Source organism: Callospermophilus lateralis, chromosome 20, assembly GCF_048772815.1.
Source record: "Callospermophilus lateralis isolate mCalLat2 chromosome 20, mCalLat2.hap1, whole genome shotgun sequence".
NCBI lineage: Eukaryota > Metazoa > Chordata > Mammalia > Rodentia > Sciuridae > Callospermophilus > Callospermophilus lateralis.
Genome location: NC_135324.1, coordinates 4,067,733 through 4,093,188, shown reverse-complemented (window position 1 = coordinate 4,093,188; position 25,456 = coordinate 4,067,733). Strand labels below are relative to the sequence as shown.

General features: G+C 62.1%; 1 protein-coding gene across 1 annotated transcript in view; it reads right to left on the bottom strand.

Annotated features, from left to right (window-relative positions):
- Positions 1 to 2,913: 2,913 nt before the first annotated feature.
- The window catches only part of Plxnd1 (plexin D1), a 36,044-nt gene continuing 13,501 nt past the window's right edge, over positions 2,914 to 25,456 (bottom strand). The window contains exons 6-36 of the mRNA XM_077106214.1: positions 24,673 to 24,850; positions 24,414 to 24,522; positions 24,024 to 24,126; positions 21,078 to 21,182; positions 19,227 to 19,316; positions 18,957 to 19,053; positions 18,307 to 18,461; positions 17,613 to 17,764; positions 16,959 to 17,058; positions 16,352 to 16,491; positions 15,384 to 15,551; positions 15,212 to 15,302; positions 14,769 to 15,032; positions 14,532 to 14,681; positions 13,899 to 14,013; positions 13,043 to 13,150; positions 12,836 to 12,948; positions 12,199 to 12,306; positions 11,943 to 12,073; positions 11,665 to 11,863; positions 10,213 to 10,359; positions 9,448 to 9,604; positions 8,667 to 8,770; positions 8,529 to 8,592; positions 8,199 to 8,233; positions 7,856 to 7,960; positions 7,361 to 7,524; positions 5,948 to 6,095; positions 4,760 to 4,900; positions 4,422 to 4,496; positions 2,914 to 3,968 (exon numbers count right to left, since the gene is read on the bottom strand). Of these exons, the coding sequence (XP_076962329.1) occupies positions 3,852 to 3,968; positions 4,422 to 4,496; positions 4,760 to 4,900; positions 5,948 to 6,095; positions 7,361 to 7,524; positions 7,856 to 7,960; positions 8,199 to 8,233; positions 8,529 to 8,592; positions 8,667 to 8,770; positions 9,448 to 9,604; positions 10,213 to 10,359; positions 11,665 to 11,863; positions 11,943 to 12,073; positions 12,199 to 12,306; positions 12,836 to 12,948; positions 13,043 to 13,150; positions 13,899 to 14,013; positions 14,532 to 14,681; positions 14,769 to 15,032; positions 15,212 to 15,302; positions 15,384 to 15,551; positions 16,352 to 16,491; positions 16,959 to 17,058; positions 17,613 to 17,764; positions 18,307 to 18,461; positions 18,957 to 19,053; positions 19,227 to 19,316; positions 21,078 to 21,182; positions 24,024 to 24,126; positions 24,414 to 24,522; positions 24,673 to 24,850 (3,933 nt within the window). The 3' untranslated portion in view covers positions 2,914 to 3,851. The remainder of the gene's footprint in view (positions 3,969 to 4,421; positions 4,497 to 4,759; positions 4,901 to 5,947; positions 6,096 to 7,360; positions 7,525 to 7,855; positions 7,961 to 8,198; positions 8,234 to 8,528; positions 8,593 to 8,666; positions 8,771 to 9,447; positions 9,605 to 10,212; positions 10,360 to 11,664; positions 11,864 to 11,942; positions 12,074 to 12,198; positions 12,307 to 12,835; positions 12,949 to 13,042; positions 13,151 to 13,898; positions 14,014 to 14,531; positions 14,682 to 14,768; positions 15,033 to 15,211; positions 15,303 to 15,383; positions 15,552 to 16,351; positions 16,492 to 16,958; positions 17,059 to 17,612; positions 17,765 to 18,306; positions 18,462 to 18,956; positions 19,054 to 19,226; positions 19,317 to 21,077; positions 21,183 to 24,023; positions 24,127 to 24,413; positions 24,523 to 24,672; positions 24,851 to 25,456) is intronic.

Genomic DNA, 25,456 nt, shown 5'->3' with positions numbered 1-25,456 from the left:
CTTTATCTGGCCAGTGCTGGGGAGAGGACAGGACAGGACCTCTGCTGGGGTGGGTGACAGACCACAGTCTGGAGGGGGCTGGGCCTAGTCCTGGGGGCCCAGGGGGGTGTCGAACCCAGTCTTGGGATCTGGGACCGCTTCCCACGTGTGATTCTTCTCTGCTGGAGGGGTGGTCCGTGTCCCTGCCCCTCAAATCCAGCCTCTGGACAAGTAGGACGTGAGCGTATCTGAACCCCCACCTGAAGACGTCGGGAGCTTTTACGTTTTGTGTTGTTTTTTTTTTAAATTCTGCTTCTCCATCTTGGAAGCCGGCGGCCATTTTGTGAGGAAGCCCAAGCAGCATGTGGACAGGAAGACAAGCACCGGGTCTTCGGGGCCAGATCCCTGACCAGCCAGGCCCGGTTCCCTGCCCGGTGGGTGTGCCATCTTGGAACGGAACCTTCTAGCCCTGGCTGAGCCAACCCCACTGACACCTGGTGGGTTGGGGACATGCCTCCATGGCCGAGTCCTGTCCCAGAAGCGGATTCAGGACCCAAGTAAGTAGTCACTGCTATTTTCAAGCTGTGGGTATTCAAAGGGCCACAGATGGGTACCGTGGCCCAGCGTGGTGGCTCACGCCAGTCATCCCGGCGACTCGGGAGGCTGAGGCAGGAGGATCGCAAGTTGGAGGCCAGCCTCAGCCACTTAGTGAGGCCCTGAGCAGCTCAGGGAGACCCTGTCTCTCAATAAAATACAAAATAGGGCTGGGGTCGGGGCTCGGGGGTCGAGGGCCCCTGGGTTCCATCCCTGGTACCATAAAAGAAAAAAAAGGGTGGGTACGTTGTGGAGGGCACTTAAAGCCAGTTAAGAGCTTTGGCTTTTATGTCATGGCTCAGGAAGGTGGGTGTAGCCCTGCCCACGGCTCCCCTGGCTGCTGCAGGGTCCCCAGGGGCCTCCTGCTCCTTTGTGGGTTGGCCTGAGGCTGGGGGACATACCTGTCTGCAGAAACCCCCTCTGGACACCCTGCCTCAGAGCTGGGGACAGCCCAGGTCCCCCTCCCTGAGGTCCAGCCTCCGTGAGACCTCGGGCAGACCACCTCCCTCCTCTGCGCAGATCCTTCCCTTTTGGAGTGTTACCTTGAACCTGCCACATCAGGGGTCCCCACCCTCCTGTGAGCCTCAGCCACAGGGCAGGGACCCTCTTGGGTCCCCAGATGGAGGCTGCACAGGGCTCAGAGAGGCTGGCCACCTTCTGTGCTCAGAAATGACCCCCCAAAACCAGAGTGAGCCACCTCCACTTCCCGACAGCGCCTCTGCACGTTCCCAGGGAGCTGCATGCTAATCAGACATTCAGACAGGCTGCGGCATATTCAATGACACAAAGATGCCACCAGATATGGGCGCATGGGTGGGGGGAGTCGGGTTGCAGTTGGTGTGTTTGCCCCATCCTGATTCTGACCCCTGTCCCCAGCCCCCTAGGAGCAGAGCTGAGGCCACCCTGCGAGGTGACCCTGGGAGGCGAGGCGCAGGATGAGGACAGATTGGCTTCATTATTATTATTTTTTTTTCTTCTTCTTTTTTTTTTTTAAATGTGTGATATTTATTCTAGAATCGCACCCTCCCCCCAAAAGGGGGGAGAGAGAGAAAAAAAACCTATCAAATATGCCAATAACTCAAATTAGAAAATCTGTTGCTTAATAAGGAGAAATCAATGCTCAGAATAGAAAATGGGAAAGAGAAAAAACTAGCTCCTTCCCACAGTGACTTCACGGGGGGGGGGGGGGGGGGGGAGACGTCTTTATTTTTATTTTTATTGATTGATTTTTTTGGTGCTGGAGATTGTGTCTCGGGGAGGCTGAGCCCCCGAGCAACACTGTAGCCCTTTTTAAATTTTTTATTGAGAGACAGGGTCTCCCTGAGTTGCTTAGGGCCTCCCTTTGGCTGAGGCTGGCTTTGAACTGGCGATCCTCCTGCCTCAGCCTCCCGAGCTGCTGGGATGACAGGTGTGTGCCACCCACGCCCGGCTGTATTTTTCCTTCTTTTTTTTTTTTTTTAATTATTTTTTTAGTTGTAGGTGGACAGAATACCTTTATTTATCTATTTATTTAAATGTGGTGCTGAGGATGGAACCCAGGGCCTCACACATACTAGGCGAGCGCTCTGCCACTGAGCTATGGCCCCAGGCCTAGATTTTTATTTCTAATTTTTGGTCCTGGGGATTGGGCCTAGGGGAACTTTACCCCTGAGCTACATCCCCAGCCCTTTTTATTTTTTCAGACAAGGTCTCCCCAAATTGCTGAGGCTGGCCTCCAATTTGCGGCCCTCCTGCCTCAGCCTCCCAAGCCAATGGGATCGTCGGCCTGTGCCACTGGTCCCTACTGGAGACGGATTTCAAAGCTAGAGGTCACTTCCTCTGGTTTTGTTCTTATTGACCCTAGAACTGGTTTTCGTGGGGTTTCGTTTCTAGATCATGAATCTTTGGTTCTACTTCTGATTCTCCATAAGAATCGTGGGAAATGACTTTTCCCTCCTCCAGGGAAGAGCTTGTGTGGCGTGGGTGGCTCTGTGACTTGGAGGTGGCCCTGGGGTGTCCTGCTCTGGGGGTGCAGGCTGAACGACACCCCTGCTTAGGCCCACAGGGAGCCAAGTGGCTGGTACTGTCCCCCACCCCTTGTGTTCCCAATTAAGGGGCAACCTGTGCCCAGGGGAACAGAATCCAGCCTTGGGGACAAGTTCCCCAGCCCTGGGGCAGGGGACAGCAGCATCCAGCAGGCGTGACACCTCGGGTCCAGGGTCCAAGCCCCATCAGGCCTGGCTCAGGCTGTCTTCCTAGGGACAAGGCCCGCCTGGCTCTGCGTCCTTTGTCATAAACTAAGTGACAAACGCCCCCCCCCCACGTGGCCATCTCAGGACAAAGGCAGAAGCCCTCCATGGGTTCCCGGCAGACTTTTATTATAAAGAAGGTTCCAGAGAGTTCCAGCCCTCCCCTCCCCCTCCCCCGCCCCCTGGGCTCGGGCCAGTCCTGGGCATTGGCTGTGTCTGCTCCCAGGGGGACCCACGGGCTGGATCAGCCACCCAGGGTCACATCAGGCAGGGACAGATGGGGTGACGTTCCCAGGCCCCTGGGGGGGGCCAGGCCTGCCGGGTCTCTGGAACGGTCATTTCCAGTGTTGCGTTGGGCGCCCCTGGGGACCCTCCCCGAGTCCTCTGCACAAGTGGCAGCCATTCACAGTTGGCGCGTGATAATTTTTTTTTTGATATATATAAAACCTTTAAAAAAAAAAAAACCCCCAAAAAACCCCCCAAAGTGGTGCTATCTTTAGAAACACTTCCAGAAAGATCGAGTAGCCCAGCTACAGACTCGGTGCACCCTCGCCCCTCCCGCCCCCAGCTCCTGTCCCCTCCTCCTCTGTCCCTCCCGGGCCTGAGGGGCAACCCTGGCCGCCTCCCTGGAGGCGGTGGGCACGGCCCTGGCTGCCAACAGCCGCTGCAGCCACAGAAAACCAGAAAACTCTGACCCTGAGCGTGGCCAGGGTCCTCTGGGGCCAAGGGACGTGGTGACAGCTTTTTGGTGGTGAAAGCAGAAAGCCATCAGGGGCTCCCCCCGGGCCAGTTTGCATGAGGTAGTGTTTTGGGGGGCTGCAGCCTCCTCTCCCCTGTCTTAGCAGCTGGCTGGTGCAGGGCAGGCCACTGTGCTGGGTGGACGGGGACAGCTTCCCAGAGAGCGGCCCCCATCCCAGAGTCAGAGCCAGTGGGAGGGGACACGGAGGTGTCCCTGGGGCCGGGCTTGGGGGCTCCAGGCCTGGCCTTCCTGGTCCGTCCTTCCCCTGAGCCTTCTCTGTCCTCAGTGTCGCAGCCCGACTCGGGCCGGGGTCAGGCCTCGCTGTAGCACTCGTAGATGTTGTTCTCCATCAGGGCCACCACCTGCTCGAACTTGTGCTGCAGCTGCGTCCTGCGGGCCGTGGGGTTGGCCTCCAGAGCGGCCATGATCTGAGCAGGAGGCAGCAGGGGGTCAGCCGGTGGCCCAGCTCAGGGGTCCCCGCCTTAGATGGTGGCAGAGCGCACAGCGCCTCTGTCCACCCACCAAGAGACCCACCCTAGCCGGCTGCAGTGGCCCACGCCTGTCATCCCTGCAGCTCGGGAGGCTGAGGCAGGAGGATCGCAGGTTGGAGGCCAGCCTCAACAGTTAGTGAGACCCTAAGCAACTCGACCAGACCCTGTGTCTCAGTGAAACCCCCAAAATGGCTGGGGACAGGGCTCAGGGGTTGAGCGCCCCTGAGTTCAGCCCCAATTACCCCCACCAAAAAAAAAAAGACCCCAAGCTAAAGCGCAAAGTTCCCGGATGTGAGTCCTAAGGCGAGATGTTCTCCTGCGTCTTCTATGTCAGGTGGGCAGAATGGACGTGGGCAGGTACCACCGGGGCAGGGACCGGGGGACACTCACCTGGGGCCGATACCTCTTGGCGTATTTATAGATCTCTGCCATGGCCACGTTGGTATTGAACTCATTCTGGTATTTCTGCAGGGGGAGGCCGGAGAGGGAGGCTGACCTCGCAGCTCCTCACCCCCACCTTCCAAGAGCCCCTGGGCCTAGACTTCCCAGCTCCCTTCTAGAAAATTCTCTGCAGACCCCTTCCCTGGGACTAAGGTGCTGAGCAATTGTAGGCAACAAGGGGACACCCAGGGGGCCCCCCAAATGCCCTGAGCCCCCCGCCCAGCAGCGATCCAAGGGTCTAGGCTTCTGCCCCCCCCCCCCCCCCCCGCCCTCCTGCGCCTGCGCACCCGCGACTCCTCCGCCAGGTGCGCGTTCATCTCCTGCTCGCTGAGCGGCGTCATGTCCTGGATCTGCTTGTAGTAGCGCTGCACGACCTTGCGGTACTCGGGGATCTCCTTGGCGTACAGCAGCTTGTTGGTGGGAGAGTCCTGGGGACAGGGGACGTCTCAGCCAGGGCCACATGCACAGCTGGGTCTCACTTTCCAAGCAGCCCCTGTCCTGATGGCCCCAGAAGTGGCCTTAGGGGGGCCCTCGGGGACTGAGGGGTCTTGGTTGGCACCCAATGTCCCCAATGTGCTGGCTTCAGACCAGGGGATCCTTGGTCCCCTCCCTGGGCTGCTCTGGACACGAAGCCCCTGCCCTGATCTCTCCCTGACCCCGCAGCCTGCTTTGGTGACACCCCTCTTGGGGACCTGGGTCTGCCTCTTGCATCTGATCTGATGTTTCCCGCTGCGTGATTCCAACGTCCCCAGCCCCGTGTCACACGCATCCTGCCCTTGGAGGGGCACAGACTTGGGCAGGGAGGTCATTTTCTCTCTCCTGCGGTGGCCTAGACACAGGGCCACCGCCCCTGGCCCGGGGCCTGCCGTGGGAGGTCTGACTGTGCCGTGTCATGGACGCTCAGGGTCCAGAGCGCTTGCCTGTCTCCTGGTCACCGCCTGGAAGGCCACTCTGTCTGGCCTCTACCCTCTAAAGCCAGCTGGAGCCTGTCCCTTCAGGCAGGTGCTTGGTGACCCACGGGCCACGCACTGATTGGCTTCTCTGCCCCTCACCCCGTGGCTCCAATAGCTCCTGGTCTTCGAGGGCGGCTGCCCAGAGCCTGGCTCTCAGCCTGGAGTGTCCCTTCCTGGGCGACTTCCCCTGAGTGACACCATTTGCCGTACAGCCTCCAGACCTGGAGGTTGACCTTCCAGAAAGTTCTTCCCGAGGGTCCATCTCCCCCAGTGTCCACCCACCAAGAGACCCCCCCCTAGCCGGCTGCGGTGGCCCATGCCTGTCAGCCCAGCAGCTCTGGAGGCTGAGGCAGGAGGATCGCCATTTCAAAGCCAGCCTCAACAGTTAGGGAGGCCCTAAGCAACTCAACCAGCCCCTGTAGCTCAGTGAAACGCAAAAAATGGCTGGGGACGGGGCTCAGTGGTTGAGCACCCCTGGGTTCAGCCCCAGGTACCCCCCACCGCCCCCCAAAAAAGACCCACCTTGCCCAGCTGCAGGTCGGAGATGGAGCAGGCGTCGATGAAGGCCTGGGCGATGACGGAGAGGCAGGCGTCGATGTGGTCCGTCTTCTCGATGTCGAAGACGAACTGGGGGTTCTTCAGAATGTTCACCCAGAACCGCAGGGGGAGGCTGGGAGGGGCAGGGTGGCCGTGAGCCCACCAAAGGGCGGGGCAGGGCGGGAAGTGGTGGCTGGAGGGCAGTCCCTCCAGGATGCTGCAGTCCCCAGGATGGATGTCACCTTTGGGAACTGAGGTTTGGCTCTCCCTGGCCAGCTGGGGTGGCTGGACCAGGGCAGAGGCTGCAGGGATGGCTGGTCCACCCTGTGGCCGCCTCTGCCCCCTGCAGAGTCCCCCCCCTCCGCCCTGGCTCTCGCTCTGGAGCCTCAGCCAGAGCCTGGTTTTCATTAGAGGCCTCCCCTCCCCCGGCCCTGCCCAGGCCCGGCCCTGCCCAGGCCCCGCCCTGCCCAGGCCCCGCCCTGCCCAGGCCCCGCCCTGCCCAGGCCCCGCCCTGCCCAGGCCCCGCCCTGCCCAGGCCCCGCCCTGCCCAGGCCCCGCCCTGCCCAGGCCCCGCCCTGGCCCCTCCCTGCCCAGGCCCCGCCCTTCCCAGGCCCCGCCCCCACCCCAGGCCCGTCCCATGCCCCGCCCCAGCCCCATGCCCCGCCCCAGCCCCATGCCACGCCCCCAGCCCCATGCCCCACCCCCAGCCCCAAGCCACGCCCCCGGCCTTGCAGGAAGTGCAGAGCAGAGAGGGAGGGCGGGGCCTCCACCCTGAGCCTCCTCCTGGAAGGTCAGAGAGCTGCTGACACTCTGCAGCTCAGGGCCACCCAGTGACACGGGGCATGTGGGTCCTGGGAGTTCTGAGAAACTTCTGGCACTGCTCAAACCCTGCTGGGTCATTAGCATTTGGGTGAGGATTTCAATAAATTGCTGGTTGGAGACCTTCAGCTTCAAGGAAAGGCTACAAACTGGGTCTGGGAACCAGAACATGGAGGGTAGAGCCTGGTTCTGCCATCCCCAGGGCTGTATGATGGGGGGCAGGGAGCCTCGGGGACCCTCGGTGTCCTCTTCTGTCAGATGAAGTTGATTCTGTTTGCTAACCCAGGTGGAGGAGGGTGAGGATGAGGGCATCGAACACACACTGCCCGGGATGTTTTCGGGTGAATTCTTACAAAGAAGGTGGGTTACTATTGTTGCCCTAGTTTTATAGCTGGGCAGACTGGAGCACAGAGAGGTTAAGTCACTCACCCAAGATCACACAGCTCAAAATTATGGCACGGTAGGCACTGAACCCAGGCAGGCGGCCTCAGAGGGCAGGCTCTGAGACCCAGAGCCACAGCTCTGCCCCAGTGATACGGTGACGTCTACACAGCCCTCCCCCTGCCCCCGCCTGCCTACCTGTTGGTCTTCCAAATGTGCAGGGTGTCCGGGTCCGAGATTCCCCTCTTCTCCGCCTGCTCTTCCAGGAAGTCAAAGAAATACTTGACGGCCAGCGGGGGCTTGTCCTCCCGGATGCTCAGAATGGCCTTGAACAAGTCATCCAGAAACTTCTGCAGCGTGCCCTGTAGGGGTGGGGGGCCAGGGTCAGCCAGGGGCACTCTCAGAGCCGTGGGCCACCAGGGCAGCCCGTGCCTGGTGCCTGGGGAAGTCACGTGACCTCAGTCGGGTCCCGTGGTGGAACCTCCCGGGGGTGGTGACAGATCCTGGGTCCCCAGCTGGGAACGGGAGGGGCCAGGATTTGAGCCCCAACCTTGGCACTCGAGCCATGTGGCCTTAGGGACACCACTGACCCCTGTGGCCCCCATTTCCTTCTCTACTGCCCCATAGGGGGACAGGGGAGCATGCACAGCGGACCCCCAGGAGCTGGGGAGGGGACACTGAGGCGGGGCCCACCTTGGTGGACAGCAGGCGGGTCAGGTAGATCTCGGGGAGCACCTTCTTCCGGTGGCTCTGTCGGTGAGACTTCTTGGGTTCTGCCAGCTCATCCGTGGGCAGCACCTGGGAGGTGGGCAGTGGTCAGTGCCCGGCCATGGCCATGGGCGGGGGGGGCCCTGGCTCTGGCTCTCTGCACATGGGCCTCTGACGTCCACTGATCCTGGACGCATCCCCAGCTCCCTCAGCCCAGCCCAGCTCTTCCCAAGGCCTGGGAGCCATTTCTCAGAGGCCCAGGGTGGCCCAGAGCCAAGGCCACTCCCAGCCAGGGCCAGGCTCCCCGGGGTCCAGACTGGACACTCACCAAGTGGAAATACTTCTCCGTGTCCAAGTCCTTCACTGCGAGAGGAGAAACACACGATAAATAAACAAGAGGGGACCCCAGGACTCAGAGGAGCCCCGATTCCCAGAATTGGCAGCTGGGCAGCGAGGCCCGGGCCGCCACAGGGGCCGGTGGAACGAACACAGCCCCAGACCCAGAGAGGCCGGCCAGCTCCCCTCTGCCTGGCCCCTGCCCAGGCCACATCCCGTGCTCCTGGGCCGGCCTCCAGCTGCCCACAGGCGATCGGCCTGCCAAGGCCCAGGCCCCAGGAGGAGTGGGTCAGAGGAGCCTGGCCCTGCCCTCCAGCCCTACCTCGGCCCAGGGTATTGTCCTTCTTGTCCGACAGGCTCATGGCCAGGGAGGCCCCTTCAGGAATCTGATGGGAGGGGAGAGGCTGAAATCAGAGGCCGGGAGTCCAGGGAGGGAGGCAGGGGAGGGGCGGGGCCGCACCTTGTAGTGGGCCAGCGTGTTGAGCTTCTTGCGGCCGTCCTCCACCACCGAGGTGTCGTCCAGGTCACGCAGGATGTAGCTCTGCGTGCTCGAGGCGAACCATTCTGGGGGCAGAGGAGCCGACCGTCAGGGTCAGGGCGGGGAGCCAGCACCGGGAGGCCACCCAAGAAGAGGCCTCTCTCACCCTGGCTGGGCCACCCGAGGCAAGCCAGGCCCCTCTCTGAGCCTCTGTGTCCTCATCTGGAAAATGGGGAGATGGTATACAACAAGGGTACCCAGGAGCTGTCACCAAGCAGACGCTCAGGAAGCGTCCCCACTCCCCAGGGTCCTTAATGTTACAACTCCTGAAATAAAAGGTGTCACCTGCACCAGAGGCCACACAACCCCCATGGCTCCCACTGTCCTGGGGATGAAGGGAGGGCCCCGCTCTGTCCAGGACTGGGCACAATGTGAGTGACCAGGGATGCCCCGTAGTTTTAGGAACCTCTCTTTGTGGCAGAACTGAGACTCCTATGCACCCTTCAAAACCCACTCTGAGGTGCCCTTCTGCGGGAAGTTCCTCCCACAGGGTTTTGTCTGCTGTCCAAAGCTTGGTCACACCGCAGGGCCCGCGTCCCACCCAACCAGAGCCGCTTGCTCTTGGCATCCCAGTCTGCCATCGCGGGTGTCCTCAGGCCACTCATCATGCACATGTGCTCATTTGAAGGGGACTGTCTGGCCAAGGCTGAAGCCTCCAGGCACCCAGGCCCCTGCGCCCACCCCTACCCCTGCTCCTGCCCACCAAGGTCCACGTCCTCGGCCCGCGGCCACTGCGAATAGGGCACATTCTTGCAGAAGGCTTCCAGAATCTTCTCCTTCACTTGTGTCAGCGTGTCGGTGTCCATGGCTCGCACGCTCAGCGAGTCCATGCCGCAGCCTTGGAAGGACACGTTCAGGTTCTGCAGAGACAGACAAGGCAAAAGGGACAGGGGTCAATAGATTGTCACCCTTGCTACACAGGAGCCCAGGCAGGAAAGGCTCTGTCCTGGGAGGCTGCAAGGCTAGGTGAAGACTGGAGGCCAAAAATAAATAATGAAAAAGAAAGACTGGAGGCCTGTACCAGCCCCGCCCAGGACCTGCCAAGCCCCGCCCACATATCCCCGCCCACCTCAAGCCCCGCCCACACTACCCGCCCACTATCGCTCCCTGCCTAACCCCGCCTAAAGCAGGCTCAGCACCCTGTGGCCCCACCCACCATTTGGGCCCGCCCACTGCTTGACCCCGCCCAGGGCTGGTAAGCCCCGCCCATATATCCCTGCCCACTAGCGCTCCCTGCCTAACCCAGCCTAAAGCAGGCTCAGCACCCTGTGGCCCCACCCACCATTTGGGCCCGCCCACTGCTTGACCCCGCCCAGGGCTGGCAAGCCCCGCCCATATATCCCTGCCCACTAGCGCTCCCTGCCTAACCCCGCCTAAAGCAGGCTCAGCACCCCGTGGCCCCACCCACCATTTGGCCCCGCCCACGTTCCCGCCCACTGCTTGGCCCCGCCCCGCCCACCAGGCTGACCCTTGGCTTGGCCTCTATGTTCTCCCGCAGCAACCACTCCTCGTTGAGCGTGTAGCGGGCCTTGCCCGTGATGGCGTCGATGGAGCCCTTGTTGATCTGCTGCTTGATGGCGCACAGGAGCAGGAAGAATGGCTCCCCGACCGTCTCCTGGGTGGGCACAGGGCTGTCAGGGGTCAAGGCCCTGGGCCGCCCTCCATGTCCCAGCCTCTACATTTTGGCCTCACCCCATCCCACCTGGGGGCCCACTTCTCCCCAACACCTCCTTTGGGACCCCAGTGCCCAGGGTCACACCCCCTGTCCAGCGTCTCTATGGACCGGAAGTTCTTTTGCAGAGACCAACAAGCCCCCCCGCACAGCTCCATTGACACTACTGAGGCTCAGAGAGGGCAAGCCATCTGCCCAGCATGGCCCAGCTAGGTCGTGCATCCACCCAGTCCTGAGCCCGTGGCTGGCCCTACCTACCCAGGGGGGACCTCCCAGGGTGAGGGGAGGTGGAAACAGGACCCAGAGGCGTTCACAAAGGCCCCCATCAGAGCCTGAAGCCGTGCTGTCTGCAGCCCCCCTGCTGCGGACCCCCATTTTATTGCGAGCACCCGGCCAACAAGGGACTCGCTGCCACCCACAGTCTCCAGCTGATTTCCCAGCGACCCAGCTGTTCCATTTACGTGGACATTGGAGTACGAACGGTAAGTGTGTTTGAAAAAAAGTTAAGTACATTTTAAGCAGATTTGGCAACGATTGCAGGCAGCGGGCCAGCTCTCAGTCCAGAGCCAATTCTCCGGATCTAGGGCTGGGAGCCACCGATGTCCCATTTTGTAGAGGAGAGAACAGGCCCAGAGGGCAGGGACAGACCCGACGGAGGCCATATAAAGTGGCCAGGAGAGCTAGGTCCAGAGCCCCCGCAGCCCCCAGGGTCCAGGTCTGTCCCATCCCATGCTTCCTGCTTCCCCTGAGAGGATTCACAGGACTCCAGAGGCCAGGGGCAGAGGATCTGCTTAACCAAAGGTAACCAAGGCCCAGAGAGGGCAGTGACCTACCCAGGGTCACACAGCTGGGTTCTGCCAAAGACCAGATGGAGACCCAACACAATTAAGGGCCTGGTTCTGGGCTCTGTCCAAGCCTTTGCCTTTCTCCCATGAACCCCAGCTGACCCTGTGGCCTCTGCCCTTGTAAAGGCAGCCGGATGGCAAGACAGGACCAGGGACTCCCGTTCTGCAGAAAAGTTCTAATGGAGGTCCTTTTGCATTTCAATTTGCGATCCTCCTGCCTCGGCCTCCGGAGCTGCTAGGACGACAGGTGTGTGCTAGAAGGACAGGTGTGTGCCACCGCGCCCGGCTCCCAGGCCCCTTCTGAGCACCCCTTTTCCATATCTGCACAAGGGGTGGGAGAGTCCCTGGAGACCCGGGGGGGCGTGACTTCCGGCCTCCCCTGCGCAGGCGCGAGCGGCCTCACCCGCAGGCAGCTGTACATGCAGATGGACATCCAGTTGGTGAGCATCTTCTCCACCACCGACTCGGTGCGCCGCAGCATGAGCTTGGGGTTCTTGGCGGCCGAGGCGTCGATGAGGTCCACCAGCAGCTCCTTCATGATGCCTGTATAGTACTCCAATTTGCCGTGCAGAGCGATGGTCAGCAGCGAGGCCAGGCTGCACCTGCGGGGCCCTGGGGTGTCAGCCGGGGATCGGACCTGGGGAGTCCAGCCCGGCGGCCCCCCATGTCCCGGGCACTGACCTGTCCCGCACGACAAAGTCCTTCTGCTGCTCCAGGGCGTGCACGAAGACGATGAGGAAGTGCTTGTTGTTGAGCAGGGACGAGAAGAGGCTGATGCCCTCCTCCATGTGCGGCCGGCAGCTCTCGGGGATCTGCGGGGGCAGCGGAGGCGGAGGCTGCTCGTCTCCCAAGGCCAACGACGGGCGTCCCCGGGTGGCAGGAGGGGGACCGTGGGACCCCGGGAGGGGCCGCCCGGGTGGGGACCTGGGGTACTCACGGTCCACGCTCCCAGCAGCGGGTGGGTCTCCTGCGGCGGGGAGCCACTCCCCTGGGGACTGAGGGTCTGCGAGGGCGACACGTAGCGCTCTTCGGAAAGGGAGGAGCACTGCAGAGGCACATCCCAGGGTCCTCAGCGGCTGGACGCCCCCCCGATGACCAGGCCAGGCTCGCTGGGCAGAAAGGGGCGCCAGCCTGGGCCTCTGCCAGGGGACACTGGCCCAGAAATCACAGCACCCAGAGGACCCGGGGGCCCTTTCTTTATTTATGCACAGGGCTTTGCTAAGTTGTTGAGGCTGGCCTCCAACCTCTGATCCTCCTGCCTCAGCCTCCTGAGCCGCTGGGATGACAGGCATGTGCGAGGCACGGGATAGTTAAGCAGCACCCAGAGGACAGGAGACAACAGGGAGACCAAGGGAATGCTGGCAGGGAATCCTGGGAGTCCAAGTCACCCGCTTAAATGCCTTAGTGAGGAGATGGGGGCTGGCAGCTGGTTCCTGTCTGGACAGATCCCCTCTCTTGGCAGGACTGCCGTGGACGGGAGTGCAGGTTTCGCACTGCTCAAGAGGCCCTGTACTGCATGCACGTGCCCTGGGTCAAGCTGCCCTGTCCAGGTTCAAGGGGGGGCTCCGGCTGACCTTGGGGAAGAAGGTGCGGGTCACAAAGTGCTTATATTCCAGGAAGGGGATGCCCTGGCTGCGGTTCAGCTCTTTGGTCAGATCCGTCATGTCCGTCTGAAGCTCTGCGAAGCCTGGCGGACAGGCAGGGAGCTGTCAGCAGACTGTGCACCTGTCCCCCCGTCGGGACAGCCATGGGACAGCCTTTACCCGGTGCCACCCACTGACCTTTGCGGATCTCCTCGCGGATCTGCGATTCCATCTCCTCCATCTGCAGGAGCGTCTTCTGCCAGTAGCGCTCTGCGCGGCGGCTCTTGGTACAAAAGACAAACAGGGCTGCGGGCAGCAAAGCATTTATTGGCACCTGCTGTATGCAGATCCCAGGCCTGGGGAGGAGAGCTTCTCCCCAGGATCCTCAGGGGACAGCACTCAGACAAAGAAATGTGCGCGTTTAAAATCACGGTAGCTCTCGGGTGATAAAATGATGTGTTTTCTGTTTTCTTTTTGGACTTTAGTATTTTCCATTCTTTGTTCAATGACCAAGAATTATGCTGAATTAAGATTTTTTTTAAGGTACTAGGGAATGAACCCAGAGGCTCTCTACCATGGAGCTGCACCCCCAGATCTTCTTATTTTTTTTTTTTTATTTTGAGCCAGGGTCTTGCTAAGTTGCTGAGGCTGGCCTCCAACTTGCAATCCTCCTGCCTCAGCCTCCCAAAGGTTGGGATTGCAGGTGTGCATCCCCACACCTGGTGACAGTGAACATGTTGACCATCTACAGAGGGTTTTACAGTCCCACCAGCAGCGTATGAGGCTCCGATTTCTAGACTACATTATTTTACTTAAAAAAAAATTTTTTTAAGTTGTAGATGGACAAATGCCTTTATTTTCTTGGTTTATTTTTATGTGGTGCTGAGGATCGAACCCAGGGCCTCACACGGGCTAGGCCAGCGCTCCACCACTGAGCCCCAGCCCCAGCCCCTACATTATTTTATGATGCCCTTCCTGAATGCCCATGTTCAGACAGGCCGGGGCCTGGGGGGCAGGTCTGCCCTCCCCGTTTCCCAAGCCTGGGACTCCTTACCAACCACAGACAGCAAGAGCAGGACGCTGCAGATAACGATGGACACTATGATGGCGGTCTCGCTGCCCCCCAGCTGCAACGTGGCGAGGGTCTGGTTGAAGTTCCCTACTTGGATCTGCACAGAGGTAGGGAAGGGGATTGTAGTTTTTCTGGAATTACATTTTGGCTAATGCTGTGTGGTCTTGGGCAAGTCACCTAACCTCTCTGAGCCCCCGTGATAATAGAAAGATAACCATTTCTACCTCCTGGGAAGACTGACAGCTAATGGAGATGATGTTTGTCAGTACAGGAGGCCGTGACAATTATTAGAGCCTAGGAGGAGCAGGGAAAGATGGGCAGTTCACAGGGCCTGCTTCCTGTCCTTGATTATCTGGGACCAGGACAGCAGGTGACTAGACTTGACCAGGCAGGACACCAGGATCCCGAAAGCCCAGCCACCTCAGGGACCAGCTGAAGCGAATGACTGACACTGAGCAGGTCCCTAAGGTCTTGGACCTCCGTGTCCTCATCTGCCCAGGGAGGATCTGAAGCTCTGCCTTGCGTTGCTGGCCTAAGCTATTGAGCACGAAAACTGGTGGATGCTCAGGGAATGGTTGGGGCGGGGCCAGAGTCAGCTCCGCCTCTGCCACTCACCGTGATGGGCAGCTGCCCCTCGGCGGCGCCCAGGGACTCATTGACGGAGCAGTGGATGACCCTCTCCGAAATGATCTGGATGTCGCAGGCCACCTGGCCTATCTTGACGCGGTACTCGTGGCTCTCGAGTCCCAGGCTGTCCTGCTCCTTCTGTGGGTACAGGAGGGACGCTGACCAACGCTCTTGGCTGAGCCTGGCCTGCCCCCTCCGGCCACCCCGGGGTCCCCAGGGGCTCACGTGGATGACGAGGGTGAGGGGCTCCCCGGGGTGGTGCTTGATCCACTTCTCGCGCTTGGCCGTGGAGAACTGCGGGTTGGGGAGGTAGTCCAGGCGGAACCTGCTGCCCCGCGGCACCTCCTCGGGGTCGCCCAGCTCCTCGGCCACCGCCACCTCGTCGGCGTAGGCCCGCCCGTTGATGAAGAAGTCCACGGGCGCCGAGGCATTGCTCAGGGCCCCCGGGGATGGGCAGGTGATGAGGGTGGCATTGAGGACCTTGCAGAGCTGGCCCAGGGGTCGAGGTGAGGAATGCAGGATGGACAGACGGACGCCGGACAAACAGGGGTTGGGGTGAAAGGGGACAGAAAGAGACAGAGATGCCGCAGGAAGAGGCCTGGTCAGCCACGGCCACCAGCTGTACCCAGCCCACCCGCCATCGCAGCCCCCCGGGGGGGTCCCCTCACCGTGGGCTCCCGGCCAATGTGGTGCACGGACATGGACACGTTCTGGACCATGTGGAACCGCTCGCCAGCCACCGTGATGGTCCTGCCGCCGCTGTGGGGGACAGCCAGACCCCCTCAGCACACCTGTGGCCCCAAGGAAGGAGGCTGGGCCGGGCCAGGGGCTGGGGCTCACCTGACGGGGCTGCGGCGGGGGCTGATGGCCGTGATCACGGGGTTCGGCATGTACCAGAAGGTGAGGTTGCCGCGCACGCAGCCCCTGCGCTCCAGGCGCACGCACACGGGCACCGGGGCCGCCTGGGCGCCCCCGGGCACCGTGCAGGTGATGCTGGTTTCCGTGCGCCTGCGGGGGACAGCCACATCAGCAGGGGGACGCGCCTGGGCTGCTAATGTCCCAGCCCTATGCACTTGGCCTGGGGCCCGCCTTGTCTTCTGCGCCCTTAGGAAGCCCCCCCAGATCTCACTCAGAACCCCAAAGCCCTGAGTTTTCTCTGATCCCGTCTCCATGGGAGCTTCCTGTTTCCCTGAGGCCTGGGCGGGGCTTATCTTATGCATCCTCAGAAAAGTCTATCAATGAGACATGGTACACAGTAAGTGCATCATAAAGACAGAAGTTCCCCCACCTCACCATCAAAAGGCTCCAGACCACACCCCCTACCCCTGGTCACACTCCTGGGCCGGCAATCACCATTTTAATTGTGGCTACCATTTATGGAGCACCTACTGTATGCTGGGCAATGCACTCCCTGAACTGAAAGACCATGTTTACGCCAAGCACGCCTGTCATCCCAGCAGCTCAGGAGGCTGAGGCAGGAGGATCACAAATCGGAGGCCAGTCTCAGCAACTTAGCAAGGCCCTAAGCAACTCAGGGAGACCCTGACTCTAAATAAAATATAAAAAGGGCTGGGGGCAGGGCTCAGTGGTTAAGCACCCCTGGGTTCAATCCCTGGTATCAAAAAAAAAAAAAAAAAAAGTTCTTACAAGAAGACACTGAAGGTCAGAGAAGTGGAGAGGCTTCCCTAAGGGGCCATGGCTAACAAACAACCATCTGATGTTTGGGACAATGACATCGCCCCCACCCACCCGTCCCCCAACCCCATGGGTTGCTCTGGTGGGAGGGGCAGGGCTGCTCTCGGGCTTACACAAGCTCCGTGCAGGGGTCTGTGTCGTTCACCAGGACCTGGAGCTCGGAGCCCACGTGGAGGTCACTCCCATGGATGGTGATCCTGGTGCCCCCTGCCTTGGGGCCCATTCTAGGATCCAGGGTGTGGACCAGAGGCAGCTGGAGGCGGAGGGCAGGAGTCAGGTTCTGTGCACCTGGGGGGCGGAGCTAGCGGGGGCGGAGCTAGCAGGGGGCGGAGCTCGGAGGGGTGGAGCTCGGAGGGGCGGAGCTCAGAGATGGGGCGGGGCGCAGAGGGGCCGGGGCGCAGAGGGGCCGGGGCGCAGAGGGGCCGGGGCGCAGAGGGGGCGGAGCGCAGAGGGGGCGGAGCGCAGAGGGGGCGGAGCGCAGAGGGGGCGGAGCGCAGAGGGGGCGGAGCGCAGAGGGGGCGGAGCGCAGAGGGGGCGGAGCGCAGAGGGGGCGGAGCGCAGAGGGGGCGGAGCGCAGAGGGGGCGGAGCGCAGAGGGGGCGGAGCGCAGAGGGGGCGGAGCGCAGAGGGGGCGGAGCGCAGAGGGGGCGGAGCGCAGAGGGGGCGGAGCGCAGAGGGGGCGGAGCGCAGAGGGGGCGGACGGTGGGCGTGGCCTCCTTACCACGTAGGAGAAGCGCTCCCGAGACCTGCCCTCCTTGGAAGCATTGACCGTCACCACGTCTGAGAAGGCCCCTGGGGCTGGCCCCGTGGCACACACGATCCTGGAGGGGGACAGGTGCGCTCAGAGGATGTGACGGTGCCCCGTGTCCTCCCACTCTCAGTTGGACCTGGCCTTGGGCACCGTCCACATTGAAATAATGAACAGTCAGTCCTCTTAGGCTCTGGAGGCCACCTGGAGTGACCACTGTCGGGGATCACCCCCACCCCAGGCGTTCCCACAATTCTGCACCTCTGAGAGGACGAGGGGGGCCAGGAGGACTGTGATCAGATCATCTGGTCGCCTGATGGGCTTACCTGCAAGGCCTCCCCAAGAGGAACTCTAGCTCATTCCTCGGTTCTAGAACATTCTCTAGAGGGACTCTCCCACCAGGAGCCCCCCAAATTTAACTGCAAACCCACCATTCTCATCAGAGCGGGGCTTGTGTGCAGAGGGGCTGGCCTGGCCTGGGGGGCCCCGAGGGCTTCCTGGAGGAGGCGGCGCAGAGCAGGAACCGGAGGGAGGGAGGAGCGCCCCAAGCAGAGCCGGGCAGGAGGCACAGCGGGACCGCTGGACACACAGTGGGACGAGGGGGGGGCTGGGGACCCTGCCACTCACTCCTCGGACACCGTGTATCTGTCCGCCAGCGGCTCACAGGCCACGCTGCCGATCCACACGCCGTGGGCCACGTCACTGAGCCGCCGGCCCAGGTTCCTGCCGCGGATGGTCAGCAGGGTCCCGCCATCCAAGGGGCCACTCAGGGGCTCGATCTGCCCGGAGACCAGAGACAGTAGTGACAGGGGCTTTGAGGCTGGGACACTGACAAATGGCCCCTCCCATTGTCCCCGGAGGCAGGGCCACCCAGCACCATTCATTGCTTAGAGGATACAGGGGCTCAGAGAGGGCTGGGACTGCGGGTCACCTGGCCTTGAGCATGACTGAGGCCACTCAGCTCGCGGATGCCACTTAGGGCAGCCTCCTGGGCACCCTGAGGCCAGTTCCCAGGTCTGTGTCCCAGCCCAGGAGCCCACATGGCAGCCAGACGCTGATTGGACAAGGGGCGGGACCTGGCCTCGGCTAAGCCAATCAGAATCCTTCCCTGAGATTTTTCTTTTCTTGCACCGGGTACAAGAGTTATAGGAGGCGCCTTGATTGTCACCAGACCCCCAGCTTTCCCTGACCTTGCTATGGCTCACGGGTCACTTGCATGCACGTGCCTAGGGGTGTCCCCCCAGCTCCCCAGCCCGGAGATGCAGAGCCAGGCTGGGCGCAGGCCGGTTCTGGGGTGCGAGCGCCCCCTGGGTGTGCTTACCCCACGGATCTCAGGTGCGGGGCAGGAGCCGGGCAGGGGCTGCAGGGGTCCCCGCAGGCGGCAGCCGTCGCTCCACACGCACAGGTGACCCTGGTCCTCGCGGCCAAGGCACTGGGAACAGTCGGGGCTGCCCATGGCACAGTTATAGACCACAACTGCAGGGGACAGTGGGGGAGAACGGGTCACCCAGAGGCCGGGGCTGCGTCCCAGATCTGGACCCTGCGAAGTTCTTGGCACCCCTGAGCCTGGCTGAACTCCTCACTCCTTTGCCTGACCCCATCAGGTAGAGCCACTGGTTAACACCATTTACAGATAAGTGCTCAGAGAGGGGGAGTCACTTCTCCAAAGCCACACAGCCGGACCCTGGGGGAGCTGGGATTCACAGCCAGGCCCACCAGTGGGCCTCCCGGAGGCCGGGAAGGGCTGAGCCACATGGGCTCTGGGAGGCCAAGGCCTAAAGTCCCAGTACCATAATAATAATAATAATAATAATAATGATGGCACCATCACATCGGGGGGCAGCTACACCCCAAAACTATCCTCATGGCTTTGCACCAGCTCAACAGACCCTCACTGAGCCTTCTGTAGAGGGGGACTGTGGGGTTCAGGAGAGAGCCTCCATGGGTGCGGAGACCCGGCAGGGAGCCCACCTGTTATGGGGGGCTCGGGGTTGTCCAGGAACTGCGAGGGCCGCCCCTTCAGTTGGAGGCTGAGGGCAAACTCCTGGGTCTTCAGGGTCGTGTGCAGCTGTGGGGGGAAGGGGAGAGGGCGGGTGAGCGACTGCGCCTTTTCTGGGGGAGGGGGTGTCATGGAGGCCGAGGGGGGGCAGGGCTGTTGGGGAAGGGGGACGGGAACCCAGAAGAGGGTAGGGTGGGGAGGAAGGTCTCCCCGGTCCCCTGGGGGGGGCCCGCGCCACTTACCGCCACTTGGTTGCAGCGTACAACTGAGGCGTTGAGCCAAGTGGCCTCAAAGGTGTCCTCTGGCCCCAAGCTGCACTCCAGGGCTGCCCCCTGCGGGAGACGGGGACGGAGGGGGCTGAGGACAGCCAGCCAGCGTCCCTCCCCTCCAACCCCGCCACGACGCCCCGGACTGTCCCCTGAATGCTGGCCTCGGTCCCATCTCAGGTCTGGGTGTGGCTGCACCACCTCCCAGAGGCCCCTTCATGTCTGATGTCGGGGGGACCAGGAGCCCACGCACACTAGGGGTCCTGCCCTGGGTCTCACTGAGTTGCTTAGGGCCTCGCTGTTGCTGAGGCTGGCTTTGAACTCACCATCCTCCTGCCTCAGCCTCCCAAGCCTCTGGGGTGACAGGTGGCACCGCGGTACCTGGCAGTCTTTGGACTTAGCATCCCCACCTCTGCCCCACAAGGCCACGCCTCCACCTGGCTCTTCTCCTGACCCAGCCCTCTCTGTTCCTTGGCCTGGGCAGCCTGTCTCCCTTTGGGCCACCAAGCAAGTCTTCAAATGCCACCTCTGCTATGTCCGAAGCTGTGTGATCTCCTACAGGTTGTTCTACCTCTCTGAGCTTTATTTTTTCCTGGCTGTACACTGGGGGTGGACTTCCCTTCCACTGGTGGAGAAACTGGAAATGGTGAATCTTAGGGGTCTGCATGCTCTAGGTGCCCAATATGTGCTTGTTGTGATGGGTATACAGGAAGTGTTCAATAAATACAGCGGCATCAATAACTAGCTAAGCGGTTTCTGTGTGTGCTGGCCCAGCCCCTGGCCAGCCTCAGGCGGGTCTTCCTGTTTATGTCCCTGTCCCTGGCAGATGTGACACCCTGCAGAGAACAGGGTCAGTCGGTCCCTTTCTGGGGTCACAGGCTGGAAGCGGAGGTAGGGAAGTGGCTGCTGGCGGCCAAAGGCTCATTTTGACTCCTGCCCTGAGCCCAGGGTGACCTGGTGACAGCAGAGCCAGGGTCCCTAGGGCTCTCCAGGGCACAGGCCCCTCCCCGGGATTCTAGAAGCTGGCCTGGGGACACTCGGGAGGCCACCAGAGCTGCCCTTTCACCCTCCAGGCGCCCCCTGTGCCCCCTGTCCCCAGCCTGGCAGGGATGGGTGGGTGGTGCCAGCTCCAGCCCCGGCCACCAGGCCTCCTGACTCAGCCCCATGCCTGGCACGTGGCCCCCACGTGTGACAGCTCCTCCCTGGAGGAGACAGATGGCGCGTCCCCGGGAGCCAGGAGGGGGAGGCTGGCACGGGGCCAGACCTGTCATCGCTTTCCACCCAGGACGCTGGGGGGACAGCCCAGGGAGGGCCGCGTCCCCTCCCTGCCCCGATTTTGGGGGACAGCCTGGTCACGGGGCAAGCAGGAGCCGAGTGACCCTGTCCTCGGCCTCAGTTCCCTCTGGACAGCGGGGCAGGGGGTGGCACAGGGCTCGGTGGCCATGTCCCATCCTCAGGGATGGGTGTGCCCAGGGTCACAGTTCAGCCTGGGGACAGGGCGGGGACAGGCGGGCGCACACATGGGTCTCATCCACCACGGGCTGCAGCGCCAGGCGCCGGGGCTGGGTCCCTGCTCCTGTTGGGGCGCGGGAGCAGCTTGGGGACCTGGCCAGAGCGTCCTGCTGCAGCCGATGGCCGCCTGCTGTCCCCATCGCCTGGCCTCAGTGCCACCTCCTGTTCCCCCAGTCCTGTGCGACCAGGGACTTTCTCACACAGAACCCAGAAGGTCCTAGAGAGCAAGCCCAGAGCCCGTGGGTGCCAGGGAACAATCCCCAGCCTCTACCTTGTCCCTGTCCCGGCCTCTACCCTGTGCCAGCCTCTACTTACGTGGAAGGAGGCCGCGTTAGCCAGGGGCACCAGAATGTCCTGGGAGCCCCCCGTGGGGACAGGCGCCAGGGACAAGGGCAGGATCTGGGGGCAGTCCTGAGGGTCCTGTGGATGAAGCACAGGGAGAGGGTCACGTAGGGACATTTTGGAAAAGAGGTGCCTGGCTGCCTCCGGGCCTCCTGGGGTCCCGCCTGCCTGGAGGACCAGGGAGCCCTGAGGAAAGTCCCCTGAGGTCATAACATTTGAACGGCCGCCCCCTGGAGGGCTCAGGGCCACCCGGAGGCGGGGTTCATGGGATCCTCTTTCCAGATGTGGAAATGGAGGCAGGTTCCTGGGCCTCACTTTTCCCAGCTGCAAAATGGGGCTGTGCCGACCCTGGAGGGCGGTCGGCCGCCCCGGCCCCTCAGCCAGGCCTTCGGCACGTGGTTTGGGGACAGCTGTGTGCAGGCCCCGGGGACAGGCTGTGCCCACTGTGCAGCAGAAGGAACGGGCCTAGGCGTCAGGCAGGGACCAGGAACAGCATGGTCCCTGCCTGAGCCCAGGCGGGGGTCTCTCTGAGCTGGAAGTCTGGGGTCCAGCCTCCTCATACTCCAAGACCCTGACCTTCTGGGACCTTCTGGGACCAGCAGTGACACGGCCAGACCCTGAGGAAGGAGGCCCCTCAGCTGACCACAGGCCTCCGATGGAGGGAGGGAGGATGGAGTTTGCTGTGTGTGCTCATACAAGCTGCTGTCCCTCTCTGGGCCTCGTTTTCATTCGCATGATGGGGCCTTTTGAGGCAAAACCACGGGACAGACCGGCCCCAGGGGAACGGCAGGCCCGGCTGCGGCCCCGCGCAGGCTCGTGTGCAAACCCCGTGGAATTTCAGAGAAGGGAGGCCACATGTTTCCAATCCGCCTCGCAGCGGCTGCCAGGTCTGCTTCGCAGCTGGCCGGGGGCCCGGCGTCTGTCCCGGGCTCCACCCCCCTCGTGGTGAGGTGGCCGACAGGGGGGTGCAGGGGGCCGGGCGGGAGGCCTCCCAAGAGGGCCCCCATTCTGAATGGTATGGGACCCCCCTAGGGCCCCCCTGCTGCGTGTCACCCTCCACGCTGAGCCCCGGGTCAGGTTCTTGTAGAGCTTCCTGCAGGGCCTGCGCCACCCAGCCCCTGTGTCCCCGAGACTGGCCTGGCCTTTGGGGGACCCCCTCCCCAGCCTGCGGTCTTGGAGCCTGGCCCTGCTTCTCCACCCCAGGGACAGGGGAGCCCCGGGCTCCCCCTTGCTCCAGACTCCATGAGAAAGATGATCTTCCAGTTTCCTGGGGCTAGGCGGGAGGTTGGGGATAAGGACACTGCCTTGTCACCAAGGAGAAAGAGCCTGCCTGAGCAGGGCGCCCACTCCAGAGAGACGGGAGGCGCCCGAGACTGTTGGAGCTCCTGGATCCAGCTGTGCCTGAAGGTGGATCCCTCCCTCAGAGGAGCCAACAAACTCTGCGGGCCGGAAGCCAGCCGGGTTGGTTTCTTGCCTGCACGCAACCCAGAGAGCTGGCCCTCCTGTCCCTGCACAAGCCATCGGGTGTCCCTCTGCTGTAGCATGGGACAGGGCCGGGCCTTGGGAAGCCACGGCTGACTATCTCCAGGGCAGAGCTGAGGAGGCAGAGGAGGGGACAGGGGCCGGGAGCCAGATGTGAGCCCAGATGTGGGCCCAGATGTGGGGTCAGCATGCTCCAGTCACAGCTCCCAGGGGGCAGAGCTGGGGCGGCCCCAGGCCCCGCACCCCCAAAGCCAGAGCCCTCTGCCCTCATACGGGCTGCACCCCACTTCCTTCCCAGGGGGACCCCAGGGGTGTAGCAAGAGGTGAGGCTCCAGGGATCCCCCAGCTCCCCAGGGTCCAGGGGGAGAGCAGAGCCCGCTGCCCGCCGGCGGCCCGGAGGAGCCTGGCGCCTCTGTGGCTAATTGGCACTTAATTAAAGGCCAAATTGAGCCTCAATGAGATCCTGGAGCAGGCCTGGGGTGGAGGCCGCCTCGCCTCCTGCCAGATCACAGTGATCCTGCAAGACAGGCCTCCCCGTGCCGCAATCCCCGCCCCCCGAAGACAGAGCACTGTCCCCAGTCCCAGCCACGCAGAGGGGCCATCAAGCTCCCAAGGAACACAGCAGCCTTTTAGTGAGCACCTACTATGTGCCCCATACGGACGGGGTGCTCACTCCGGATCCTGGTTCCTGACCACCAGCCACTGGGTCCCCACTGCCCCTGGGGAAACCGAGGCAGGGCCTCCCCCACTCAGTCTGGATTTGGGGAAGAGGGTAGGAGTGTGGCTGGGTGGTGTCCTCCCTCAGGGACAAAATGCCTTAGCCGCCAGGGAGGCTAAAACACGGACGGTTAAGCTGGACAGCGACCCAGTCCCAGGACCCGGGCAGGGACAGGCATTCAGACTGCAGGTGGGCTCGGGTGGGGCCGTGGGGCTAAGCTATGGCCACGCTTTCACACCAAAAGCCTCATGTCTAGGAGCCAGGCCGGGCAGCACACGCCTGTAATCCCAGCAACTTGGGAGGCTGAGGCAGGAGGCTCCTAAGGTCGAGGCCAGCCTCGGCAACGTAGCAAGACCCTGTTTAAAAATGAAAAGTCAAAACGGGTGTGGCTTCGTGGTGAAGCACCCCTGGATTCAACCCATGGTAAGAAACAAAGACACTTCACCTCTGAGAAGAATCAAGGGTATGCATCGTCCCTGGCCATAATCAAAAGCGAAAAAGAAAGAAACAGGAAGCAATGGGTGTGTCCAGCTGTAGGGGATTGGGGAAGCAAGGGGTATGTCCAGCAATAGGGGATCAGCCCAATATGGGCCCCATGCAGCTGTTAGATTCAATGCCAAGGATGTGACGATGCGGAAATGTCCTCAACAAATTAACATTTAAAAAAAAAAAAGGTAATGAAACAGGGGGGACCAGGGTGTCCCCCAAGCCTGGCTTACCGTAGGGTTTGGCGAGGCCTCACAGCGGGACTGGTTGGAGACACAGGCATGCTGCTGGGTGCACCAGAAGCAGGGCCACGGTGCCGACAGACAGCGGGTGCAGCTGGAAGGCAAGTGGACCCCTCAGAAGCGGGGGCTCCCTACCCCTCCTCCTTGTCCCTGACCCCAGGAACTGGACCCAGAGAGCCAGTCCCAGTCCAGGGAAAGGACTTTGTCTTGGAGGGGATGGGGACACCGTGTGAGGAGGTGACTTTTGAATGATGGAGTTGAACCATGGTGAATGTCTGGGGGAGCTGTGAGTGCAAAGGCCCTGGGGTAGATGAGACGGGAGCCCCCCCCCTGGCTGTTTGCAGGGACCCCCGTTTCCCAGCCCTTTCCCTGGGGACTCACGCTGCCTGGGGGTACACCTGGGCCACGCGGCTGCAGTCGTAGATGGTGAAGTTGGCCCAGACGATGTCGCGCCCGTTGACCCTCAGGGCCATCTCCAGGGTCACGTGGTCTGCAGGGGACCAGGGGAGCCAGGGAGAGACATGGGGGAGGGGTCTCGGCTCACACCAGAGGCTGTGACCTTAGGGTCCCTGTCACCTCCAGGTGAGAGCCCACTATTCTGCCCCCCAAAACCGCCGTGAGGACCCCCCGGGGGGCTCACCCTGGTGGGCGGGGAAGGGCGGGAACTGTCTCCTGGGCAGCAGGTTGCAGTAGGCGATCTGGTGGCCGTAGGCGGGGCCGGGGACCCGGGCCACTGTGCGGATGTCCTTTCCGTAGTCACAGGCCATCTGCATGCCACTGAGGCTGGGCAGGCTGCCCGAGACCTGCAGGATCATGCCCTGGGGAAGGGGCCGCAGTTTGTGGGGGGCCTCGGCTGCCCCCCCAAGGGCCGAGCCTCGGGCCTGAGTCTGGCCCTGCCTGCGTGGCCCTGGAGCGAGGGACAGAAGGCCTTCCCTGGAGGGAACGCGAGGTCAGAGGGCCAGCCGACCTGTGACCCTCTGGTGCTGGGTCCCCCTCTGAAACACAGTAGCCGAGGAGGCTCCGAATCGTCTGACTCTGTGACCTCCCGGCCTTCACACCCTCCCAGAGTCCCGGATCTCAACCTACCCCAGGGCCTTTGCTCTGACGGCTCCCCAGACACTTCCTTGGTTCACCCCCGTTATTCAAAAGTCCCCTTTCTAACGAGCCGCCCTGTCCCCCTAACCTGCTCTAAAACGTCAATCCTCTGCCTGCTGTTTCTTTTGGGCAAAGTATTCAACAGCACGTGGCCATTTTATCTTGCTCATCCTCTCTCCCGTTTCTCCAGGGCCAGGACTTGGTCCTGTTCATTGGTGTCCAGAATCGGGGTGGCACATAGTAGGTGCTCAATAATACATGAATGCATGAACCCAGGATGGGTGGGGGGAGAAGACGAGAATTCTGACGTTCAATCATCGGGGGGGGGG